Source organism: Hypomesus nipponensis, chromosome 11 (genome assembly GCF_054491055.1).
Source record: "Hypomesus nipponensis isolate SF chromosome 11, ASM5449105v1, whole genome shotgun sequence".
Lineage (NCBI taxonomy): Eukaryota > Metazoa > Chordata > Actinopteri > Osmeriformes > Osmeridae > Hypomesus > Hypomesus nipponensis.
Window position 1 is genome coordinate 13,609,874 of NC_140371.1, and position 12,414 is coordinate 13,622,287.

At 42.3% G+C, this 12,414-nt stretch overlaps 1 protein-coding gene across 1 annotated transcript; it reads right to left on the reverse strand.

The window, feature by feature from the left end:
- Positions 1-5,348: 5,348 nt before the first annotated feature.
- Positions 5,349-8,886, reverse strand: LOC146268218 (GTPase IMAP family member 8-like). Its single transcript, XM_084710111.1, has 6 exons — positions 8,780-8,886; positions 7,752-8,432; positions 6,848-7,624; positions 6,433-6,573; positions 6,165-6,311; positions 5,349-6,033 (listed from the first exon to the last, which is right to left on the reverse strand). The coding sequence occupies exons 1-6, from the start codon at positions 8,808-8,810 to the stop codon at positions 5,894-5,896; spliced, it is 1,917 nt and encodes a 638-aa protein (XP_084566237.1). The 5' UTR covers positions 8,811-8,886; the 3' UTR covers positions 5,349-5,893.
- Between the last annotated feature and the right edge of the window lie 3,528 nt (positions 8,887-12,414).

Consider the following 12,414-nt stretch of genomic DNA (forward strand, 5'->3'; position numbering starts at 1 on the left):
TTTAAACTAACACACACTTTTTTCCTTTCTATATTTTCCTCTCACTGCGGCTGATGGAGCTTGCTCCATTAGAGAACAAGTTTTCTCTAATACGGAATGATTGCGTTTGTGTGTTTCCACACACACCCGCACATATGCCCACACGTGTACAGTACATACTAAGCATCAAATATAAAAATAAATCACCACAATATCCACATGCTTAGCCTCCACACATCACAACCAGCAGACAATGATTTGAAACCAAAAGGGAAAATCATATTTACACTTAAAAAAATATATATCACAAGGGTCGTTGATGAGATAAATGCAAGACAGAAAATATTGTGGTGGAGATGGCTGTAGCAATAGAGTCCTTTAGATAGTGTACATTCAGAATAGATGATGGGCTTGACGTGAACATAACACACTGAGAAAGTAGCCTACTGTCTCAGCCACAACATGTATGTACCATGTGTGTACCATGCAGTATGTGCATGCGTGGCACACGTGCGTGTGTGCGAGCATGAGCAAGCAGCACATTCATTATCATGCGAGGAATGGTCTGAGCCCTTGTGTAGCTCCCCTCCACCCCCTTACCACCCCTCTTACTGATGTGCTTTCTGTGTTATCACTTCTCAGTGCCGCAGGTACATTGTGCAGCTACCCGCCTTACACAGCCCCGCCAAGCCCATTTAGGATGTTTTTACGAACGACATCGTTTTTATTTTTCAATTAAAATTTCATACATTTGTGTGTTTTTTCTTTTCTTCCCCTGTTCTTTTCTCCTCCATTTTTTCCCCTTACTATTCCAGTTTCTTTGTGTGGCTATTTTTTTCCCAAACAACTGCCTGAGCACTATGGAATCATTTGAGGACATCTCCTGTGTCCTCTATTTGGGATCATTTACCACCAAAGTCCACTGTTGTGTTTTCACAACAGTGGACTGTGGTTGTCACCCTTTTAATTTAAGATTTTAACTGAGTCATTGAAGAAAACAGACTGTGGTTATTCTGCTGTGTGCACTGCACTAAACCACAGCAACAGTGAGTCAAAGCTCAAAATGAATGAATGTCTACCGACTTCACCTGGCCTGTTCCAAACAACAAAAACCCTGATTCCCCATCACAGAATCATCACCATCACAGTTTGCTGTGTAGCAGTTGTGGTGGGGTTGGATGCACACATAAGACCTGTTGTAAGTGATGGTTGAAGAACGGTGGTGGCGTTGTGAGTTCGCTGGTTGGCCGTGTGTGAGAGGACGGCTGGGTTGCAGAGTGACCCTGTTGTCAGTTCAGGTGTGAGTAACGCGTGTGTCTGACGCTCCAGGGGATGTCAGGAGAGTGGGCAGTGCTGCCGTCCCACGAGTCCGGCCTGCATGGCCCTCAACCCCACTGCAGGCTACGGCCCTCCTTGCCTGTGTGGCTGTGTCTGTGCACATGCATGAATGCATGTGTGTGTGTGTGTGTGTGTGTGTGTGTGTGTTGCCAAGGCCTTTAGCAGTGGGATGCATGGCTGGTTGTCCCCTCCGAAATGGACAGCAAATGCACACGTTCCATCGGAAGTTCCAAGGTTCTTCTCCAGAGCAGAACCAGTGGATTCCTCCTGGAATCAGGACATCTCAAATCAAAGCTGGATAGATTGGCCTGTTGTACCCAGCCCTCTCATCCTCACTGCGCTCTCATTCCCAACCAATCTGAATCTTGATTTGAATGGCTCTATTGACGGGGGGGGGGGGGGGGAGAGAGAAATGAAGAGCTTTGAAACCTCAGTAAGCCTGTGTTCATATCGGCCCCTTTCACCACCCAGCCCCAGCCATGCCATAATGCATCTGACAGGCCATAAGCTTGAGGAATTGATCCCGTGGAGAAGTGATTGATCTCCCAGGGGTTGGAACACAAGCTGGGGGAGACGGAGGTCGGCCCAGCTCCCTCTGTTTTCTTTCAGTTCTTTTGTTTTGGGAATCGATGCCCTCGCGCCAGGAGGAAGATTACCCGAGTCAGGTCATGTGAGGTGCCCAGCATGAGTGTGTGTGCTTGTGTGTGTGCGTGTGTGTCTGTCTGTGTGTGTGTGTGTGCATGTGTACTTGAAATAGTTTGTCCTCCATATATTGAGTGATCTTTTCTAGTTTGTTAATGCATGTATGTGTGTGCATGTATGTGTGTGTGCAATTTTGTGTGATCAGGTGTTGCACTGGGTTTGGAGGTGCCTGTGCATTTGTAAAGGAGATAGGTGTACTTTATGTGCCTGTCTGGATGAGACATGACTTACGTGGACATACTGATTGGCATTGCTGAGAGGTGAGTCTGTACGCAGAAACATACTTTGTTCTCAGGCCAAAGCCAAATAAAGCTGTCTCTGTCCTCAGTGGCAGACAGTCAGACAACAGGAGCTTCATAATGTACTTGTGTAAAGGTGGTTTGCAGCCAGGATCCCGAAATATGCACATTTCCACTTTAGGTAACAAGACAGGCAAAGTACAGACATCATACTGCAGATGTGAGGCTCACATCTCTCCCAAAAAATCACATTGTAACAAATCATCAAAGACTTCTTCATCTTTTTCAGACAAATTCTCCCAAACTTCTCCAGGCCCCATTTTTCATTATTCCTTTTCTCTGTGGCCAAACATTAGGATAATGTTTACACAGCCTTCCAAGATGATATTGGTTAAAAATAAAAGTCAGGAAAAAAGTAGGATTTTTTTTAAAACACTGTAGAACTGTCGTAAATAATATTTCATGTCACAGTGACCTGACTGCATTCTAAGGAAAGTATTTATTGGAAGAAAACTCCGAATTTGGCCATAGGATCAATGAAATGAGATATACGCGACAGAGAGAGAGAGAGAGAGAGAGAGAGAGAGAGAGAGAGAGAGAGAGAGAGAGAGAGAGAGAGAGAGAGAGAGAAGGACAGAGAGAGAGAGACAGAGAGAGACAGAGATCAACAGCGAGAGAGAGGGGCCGTGAGCTGAAGGCTTTGGCAGGGCCCAGTCAGACACACACAGACTGAGGCTAAAGGGCCCGGGCCAAGTGCTGCCATGTCCCCTCTGAAACCGCAGAGGCCGCTGGGTAATGAATAAATAAACAGGCCCTCTAACCATGTAGCCTCTTCCTGTTCCTGCTCCCTACCGGTTTGGCAGTGAAGGAACTTGCATCACCACATACCACTAGCTAGTGTGGATGGTTCGATCAGACAAACAGTATCTGCGTGCATGCATGTGTGTGTTAATGTATGTCTTTTTTGGGCTACGTGTGTATTTATTGGGGGTCGATGTGAAATGTGTGTACCAATATATGTGAAAAGGGGTCTGTTTTAGATCATTTCCATCTTGATGATTTTGTGCTAGAGCATTTATGAACTTGTTTTGTAATGTCTATGTAATGTACCTATTGGCCCATGACATCCAAATCCAGGCATATACTGATACATTGAGTGAAAAGCAAAACAGTATATCGCAGCATTCCCATAACCATGTAATGTATAACTCAAGTGAGAAATCACACTGTCACCATCGCACAGGCATCCGACAACTCCCTGTCAAACTCAAGCTAACACACACACACACAGACAGACAGTAGCCTACCAGAGAACCGGCGAGCATCGGGATAACTCGTCACTCTATCTCCAACTCTGACATGCAGAGAAACAAAATTAATTATTCAACTTGGAAATGAGCGTCAATGGAGCGCCGCCAGCGCATGGACCTTTTAAACGGGAATGTGTTGTGACAAAGATAAACGCCTCTACTGCCACCAATGAAATATATACATATATATATATATTTTGTTTTGAAGGGATTGATGTGTCATTAGAGAATTTGCTCAGAGTTCTTTCTCCATTTAACAGGGGTGGAGGGGGGGGGGGGGTAAGGGTGGGGGTGGTGGGGGGGAGGTGAGCAAGACCGGGAGGGACGAAGAGAGACACGGACAGAGAGGCGGAGAAATACCTGTTTGTGTTCCGAGAAAGGCAAGGTGAATCTTGGGAAATGGTTGCCACGTATCACAATCCTTAAATTCCACACTCAATACACACCCTCGTAGTCCTACACTTGTATACACACACACACACATACACAGAGACCTTTTCTCTTAATCTCACTCTTTCCAAAGCACACATACAGTGCACATTCACACAAACGACAACACTTCCCTTCCTTCACAGGGCTCTATCAGAAAGAAGATTGCATTGTAACCTTGACCCGACTGCTTGTTGTAAATCAAAAGACGAGCATAGCTGGCACTTCATCTTAGCGTGTCATCAGCATGCGCCCAACACTCAATATCACAGTGTGGAGGGCTCAGTGAATTACAGCAGAGGTATTTTGTTTGTGATCCATTCTCTATTCCACCCTAGTATGTTCCTCCACAGAGCATATGCACAACAACATCACATACTTATGCAGCATAACCAACTTATAGAATTGCACTTGTAAAACTGTAAAACACCTTAGGAGGTCAACTTTATTATCTGTGTCACAATATGACCTTGTTTGAATTCAGTGATTTTCCGGACATTTGAACCTGCCAGTAGACATCATGTGTTTGTGTCTACACCACCACAGGCCAAGCGGAGCCCTCATTTAGCACGCTGCTCAGTCTGAGTTCTGGTCTGGAATCCAAATGTTTTGGTCATGGAGTTGAGTGTAGTAGTGTGTGTGTGTCTTGACAGATCATTCTTGTTGCCTTTCCCAAATTTCTAGAGGACATTTACATCTCATGACTGAGGTGCGTGTGTGTGTGTTGGTGTGCGTGTGTGTGTGTGTGTATCTAAGTCTTCTCCATGCTGCTCTGCTCCCACTGTGCCCCTGGGACCCATCTGCCTCCATGTTATTAATTCATCAGGCTTAACCATGCAGCACTTTATGACTCTGTTTAGACCCACGAGCTATCACACACCTCTTCTCTCTCTTTCCCTACCTATATCCTTACTCCTTTTTTCTTTTTTCTCCTCTTCCTCACGTTACAATACTGTGACACATTCCTCCCTTCTGATGTCACGCAGCTGGTATCTGATGTGTCTCACCCGACTGGTTCTCCTCCTCTCACTCAACCCATCCTATCCTTTGCCTTTCATTTGGTTTCATTTCTCTCTTCTTCTTCCAAAGTGCAAAGTATACTCCGTTTACTGGTGATCAATTTGGAATTGGGGATATTCAGTTTTCCTCCAGTTTGATTTTCATCCTGCAGATGGTCGGATAGTGGAAGACTGCAAGTGTTGCATTGTGTTTGTGCAGACTACAGAGTGCATATGTTCATTGGCCCTCGTAAAAATGTCCATTCAGGATGATGGTGTGGTGCTTTAACAGATATTCAGGGAAAAGGAAATTGTATGTATTTGACATATTTATTAAAATAATACATTGTTTGTTCTGAACATAATCAAATGAATAACTATTCCTATAATGATCTGAACTGGTAACAGATGATTTATTTATCTATTAATTTTTTCAAAATAAATTGTTAGACTGACAGACTAAAGAGTGATTAGACAAACAATAAAATGTTACATATAGATGCAGTTATACAGTTTAATTAATTATTTGGCACTGATGAACAGTGGTTGCATGAGGTCAAGGTTACATGTGTTTGCACTTTGAGCTAAAAGTGAGTGCAAATTGACTGCAAATGTACAGCAAGCTACGGTGTAGACTCCCAAACTAGCAAGTAACACAAACTAATGGCAAAACATGGCTGATTTTAACTCTGTGTTCAGTTCATGTTGACTATTCCTGACAAATTTAATCAAGTTATACTTTTTGATCTCACTAATAACATTGTAAGGATATTATAAGAAAACAGTTGCTGTATAATAAAACACCAGAATGATTATCCTAGCATAATTCTATGATAATCTTTCCTCTTCTGCTGACAAACACTCAGTCCCCACAGTTCAAAACAAAAGCCCTCTGCCACTACTGTTTGTCCAAGATTAGTGCAGAGCTATATCCTGATGTTTTCTCCCATGCATTGACTCCATTCAATGTTCTTAACCATGCGTCAACTTTGCATATAGATCTTGCCATTATTCCAGAATCATTATTAAAGGTGCAATCTGTTGATTTAAAATATTACATGGATTACATGGATTATTTGTATTAAATTATCAAGACAAATTGTCAATGTTTGTAGGATTTTCAATGGATTTTCCAAATGTTGACGACTCGAGTACACTGATGGTCTCACCTTGTTCAACAGTATTTCTCACTCGCTCTGACAATTTGTGTATGACATCATACATCAATTTGTTATCTCTTCGACTCCACTCCCTCTCAATTGCTTTCTTCCATTGCGCTATGAGTACTGTCTCACCAGACTCAAGTGAATCAACACCTTTAAATAATAAAATACAAGGTCTGTTAACCTAAAAGCAAGACATAAAAGGAACATAAATGGTATGGGAACAGTATGGGAACAGTAAAGGCATGAGAAGAGAAAGAATGACAATTATTACCCAAAGATTCGTTATTCAAGGCATTCTCCATTAATTCAGAGAAGCTCTCCTTTCCTCTTCCAAAACATTTGCCAAACAAAGTTTCTATTGTCTTTTCCTGTTTGTCACTTCTATGATGTGTCTCTCTGTGATTGCAACTGACTGCAGAAAACAAATGGATCACAGGATATGATTAAACAGGGATTGACAGTGATAGTGAAGTTATGGGTTGCAGGTTGTTATGCGGTATGGACTGGGGTTAGATTTGGTTGAAGAAGCAAATGTTTGAGAATACAGCACACATTTTTGAGGCTAGAGATTTTTTTTACCCATCATATTCTGATCCATCAAGTAATGCTGAAATGCACTTCTAACATCATATAACACTGAACAGTGGGAAATGTCTTTAAAAGAAAAGTTACAAAAACTCACGTACAATTTAGTGGCGCCTCAATGCTCCAATCATCCTGTGGAAGAGGTGTTCTTGATTCCATGCATAGTTGATGCTCAATTCCATTCCATTCTGCGGTTTTCCAGTCCCATTCCCTGTAGAGAACTTCCACCATCTTTAAAAGTGGTGCATCTTCCTTCCGGACAACTCTGGAGACCCTGTTCTCCAGTTGGCTCAGCGTCTCTCTGCTGGCCTCATATGGACTGTTCCCTGACACCATCTCTTCTATTGTTCTCACCAGCTCTGGGACATTATTTATGTCCTTCTCGTCTCTGTCAAAGACGTGATACCTGTTCCCACATTTTTCTATCAGCCACTGCAGAGCTTCCCCTTCACTCTCAATGTGATCCTCAATCGTAAAGTCACCCAACCACTTGCCTTCAGAGAAGATCACTATGGTGTGGCTCCAAACTTGCTCTCCTAGAAGCTTCATGTTGTCTTGAACAATGTTCTTCAGTTCTTCAGTGAAGGATGCATCTGCAGGGATCACCAGGAGGAAGGCATGGGGATATGGAGAACACATAGACACACCTTCCAGGATCTTGTTCTTCACTGAGTCTGATGTGAACTCTGCTCCCAAGAACTTCCACCATCCTGGTGTGTCGACAATGGTTGTCTTATGTTCCTCTACCTCTCCATAATATTTAACACTCCTTGTTGTGTGTCCCTCTTTTCCAAAGTCCTCCATGTTTAAGATGATGTTTCCGGATGCACTTTTTCCAGCCATGACCCATCCTAACATTACAAGTCTGAGGTCTGAGTCTAAAGAGAGAATAGAGAAATGTTGGGTTAGGTTATGGAAGTCAAGTATATCGTGCTTTCTGCTTACTATATGTATAACTGTATGTATAACTATATAACTAATAATTATGAATGCCTAAAAAGTTACCTTCTTGTCTTTTAGGCAGTTTTTTTTCCTCTTGTAATCTTAGACGTCTTTCCTTTGCTTTCTTTTCCACTTCACTCCTTCTTTGTTCAGTGCGACTCAGCAGTGCACTGTCAATTTCAAAATGGCGGCCATTGTTTCCTGTAACCATCTCGTCCACCTTCCAGAACAACTGTTCGACCTGAAGGTCATTCTGAACACTGTCAAAAACATGATACCTGTTCGCACATTTCTTTAACAGCCACTGGAGGGCCTCCCCTTCACTCTCAATGTGCTGCTCAATTGTGTAGTTGTCCTGCCAGTCCAAATGAGTGAAAAGCACTAAAGTGTGATTCCACACGTTCTCTCCAAGTAGCTCCAAGTGATTCTGTACTGATCTCCTGCATAGGTTGGTGAATGGCAGGTTAGCCTCAATCTGGATGATGAAAGCATGGGGTCCAGGTGGGCACTGAGTTACACTGAGAACAAGTTCATCTTTCACAAGGTTAGGTGTGTCACAGAGAAAATACCCACTTATCCACATTGGAGGCTTGACCAAACAGATCTTCCTTCCATTCACTTCCCTATTTTTACTTGTACACTTCAGAGTGATTCTTTCAGTCTCAAAGACCTCTTCTCCCAATATGGTATCTGCCACAGTGTATGAACCATATTTGCCTGGTCTAACGAGTATCACTCGTAACTCTGGGTGAGAGAGCGAAAGAGAATGAAGGGGAAGGGTCATCATTGCATTCCTATCTTTTAATGGTGCACACCTATTTAAAACCAACATGTTATCATGGTAAAACATATCCTACTTTAAAATGTACTATTATAAAAGTATATGAGTTCATTTTCAATCAACTAACACAGGCATCAAGATTGAGGCCACCTAATTAAAAGAATTGCTAAACTTCAACCACACCAAAGTATTGAACTACTGAATGCTAATGAAAGGCACTGACATTTAAAACCCTTAAAATAAAACGTAATCATTTAACTTCAGATTGAAACAAAGTAACAAAGTTTGAGAAGTCTCTAAAGAAACTCACCATTTAAGGAAGAAATTACAGACCCCGACATTTTGCTTTTTCAAAGTTGTTCGGTAGTAGGGTGCACTGTACTCTGAAACACCAAGATCAAAACATTTGTGTGAGACTGAGCTTGAAAAAGAAAGCTGATCACCTGTTTACAGTTAAAGCTGATAAACGGGAAAACTCACATTCTACTTTTCTCATGTGTCCTGGCATCATTCCATAAACTCCGAAAGGCACTGCTTCAGCCGGAAATGTCACCGTCATATTGCGCACTTGCAATCATCTGCACCAACATTAGCAATGCAGTCTATGTAAGACCAGAACTCTCATACTTCGCTGACATTACCACTAAATACCTTACAAATGTTAAGAATTGTAATTGTTTCCTCCATCACCTGTCATGGAATTATTTAATATATGCCATTTTTAAAAATGTTCTTACGATTGATTCTCAGAATATCCACCACACACCCCAGCCTTCACCCTTGGTTCTGTCCTTGCTAGTCTGTCAGAGGAATGATGGATATCTAAGCTCTATGATGCTGATGTGAAGGCAGAGTCTCAGTTGGGTTTCTTGGGCATAGACCTGTTACCGTAATACTGCCAAGATGATGTGTCTACCAAGACAATGTTGTGTCTGTAGGCCTTCACTAGATTCAATATTAGTTCAGTATAGGTCTACCCAAGTCTCCTGACTGATCCAGTGCATAGAGACATATAACATTGAGGACAAACGACTTCGATTTCGGAGTGACTTTGCCAAGTATTAATTAATTATTTCAGGGGGAGCCTAACTAAATGCACTCAAGTCTCTGATACAAGTCTACACAACGACCGTCGAAGGGTTTGATAACTCCAATGGCACCAATTGAGCATGGTCCCAATATTGTCTCTCATTGCACCTACCAACCGCTTTACATGGCCACTTTGGTGGTGATGGCGTTTTTTGGATGATCCATCAAACAGGTATTGACTGTGCACTGGTACAATTACACAGATATTTGGCAATTATGCTAGGAAAGACATATATTTTTTTTATATATTCTCATAGAGGGAGTTACATCTCCCTAGCCATTCATTTTTCCCATATCATTCATAGATTCAAGAGCCAAAAAAATGTAATAGAAAACACAAATATTTAGCAACCAAAAGTAAGCTCTAGTAACTAAAAGTTAGACCAGCTATTACATCTCAGAGGAAATAGCTCATTCACAGGGTACATGAGAACATTATGACTTGCTAGTTATGATTGTTGGTGGGGGAACATTGTTTCCCATATGACTAGGAGGACAACTGTAATGAAGTAACTTTCTAGTTTAGTTTCTGTGCCACATACAGTAATTTTTTTTTCTTTTTTCGGGCTAGCACTAGTTAGCAAAACAAACTAGCTGCAACTGAGCAATGCTTGAATCAGTATAAGCCCTTTTACGTAAATCATTTGGGTAGGCTGTCAGTTTTCCAATGGTAAAACACAACATACAAGTAACTGACAAAGTCACAGCTAACAAGATAGTGCTATTAGTGTTGCATACAAGATAGTAGTTGTGTGTTTCCTTTCGGCATAATGGTTGACCAGCTGATGGTGGGCTGTATAATTTGGCACAGCTAGCTAATGTAGCAATTTGACTACTTTGGTAAAACACATACTTGCTTATTTGCTGGTTAGCAAGCAAACACAAAGACAATTTCTACAGCCTAAGGTACATATTAAGGATGAATAAACGTACAATATGCGAGCAATTTAGTTTGTAAGAACTTTGCATCAACAATAGCACTGGTAATACCAATAATGTAAACTTTAATGTTCATACACTACTTATGCAAATTATGTAAAAACACCAAAAGTAGACCTACACTGTATAAAGGAAATAATTATGCATGTTATGCAATGCATCTTATCAAAATGTTGTCCCTACTGTGTTTTCAACTGTATCTTCCCCAAATCACACCTAGGCCTAGTTTTCTTAGACAAGAAAATAATTTAGTTTGAAAACAAATGTCCTGATTGCTAGAACACTGACAAATGAACACATTCAAACTAAATCAAAACTTCAAGACACATCTACCCATCACTCAAATGTCTGTCAGAATAATAGTAATTGCATCTAATCCAACTGAGGATACTAACAAAACAAACACAACATTTACAAACTTCTCGTGAGAATATTGAATATTTTCCCAAATCCCAGCTGTTTTTGTGCACAATACTAACATCTAATATAGTTCAGGTATGTTGGTCTTGCACACATTCTAATTAATTATTTATGGTAAGGTATACTGATCCATCTTCAAAACATAGTGGATAATGGATTACTGATAATTGTGACATAAAGCCGATGTTGAGTCCATTTTGGGGGAACTACATACCCAGTAGTTCAGACAGCTGAGATTCAGGGCCCTTCATTCATTCTTGTGAAAAGTGATTGAGAATGGCCTCGTATTGGACTTTTCAACGGTGTGCTGGGGCTATACTGCCCTCCAGTGGTCAAAGTGAGACCAGCATCCTCCATCAGCTTGTGCATCACCAAAACTCAATGCAGACAATCTCTCTCTCACACACACACACACGCACACCTTGACATAAACCCTAAATTGACACATATATGTAGAATATGTATATAGCATTCATTGGTATTTCTTAAATGATGTTTTATCATGCTCCAATGTGCACATTCACCTTGTTTCTCTACATACCTCAATTCTATCATCCAAGTCCCCATGGAACATATGAGGCAACATCAAACATGGATATGACATATATGAGCTGGCCAGGGAGCAAAACAGACTGCAGGACAGGGGAAGTGAGTGGGCAAGACAGACAGGTTGCAAAAGAGAAGAAAAAAAGAAGAAACGGGAAAGAAAACAAAACTAGAACAGAGGCGACACTTCCTGGCCAACAGTCCTTGTGGAGCCGAGGGGTGAGAATGGCTGACAATGACATGTACAACAACAAACCAACAAAACAATTTTTAAAAAGTATATGGCGAGGGAGGGAGGGAGGGAGGGAGGGAGGGAGGGAGGGAGGGAGGGAGGGAGGGAGGGAGGGAGGGAGGGAGGGAGGGAGGGAGGGAGGGAGGGAGGGAGGGAGGGAGGGAGGGAGGGAGGGAGGGAGGGAGGGAGGGGCAACTTGGAAAGAGAACATGGACAGGGCCCAAATAGGACAGATTTGCAGCTCTCATACAATTGGACAGCCACAAAAAGATCAGAAGGCAGGTGTCTGTTTTCTATTACTAATGAATGAAAGAAAGAAAGATGGATGGAAACAGAGAAAGAATGAAAGAAAAGGTGCTGTGCCAATGGAAAGGAGAAATGGAGAGACAAGCCATCTCCCCATATGTGAATGTAAGAGCAGCGTCTGTTCAGAAGACATTCTGCAAAACATAGTTTCTCCTCTGCTCAGAGGAGTGCAGCTCATCAAACATCTGCCATTCCATCTCTCCCTCTCTTTCCCTCCCTCTCCCTCTCCCTCTCCCTCTCCCTCTCCCTCTCCCTCTCCCTCTCCCTCTCCCTCTCCCTCTCCCTCTCCCTCTCCCTCTCCCTCTCCCTCTCCCTCTCCCTCTCCCTCTCCCTCTCCCTCTGCCTTTGCCTCTGCCTCTGCCTCTGCCTCTCTCTCTCACTCCACCAGAGCCTAAGCCGCAGAAAGCATGGGG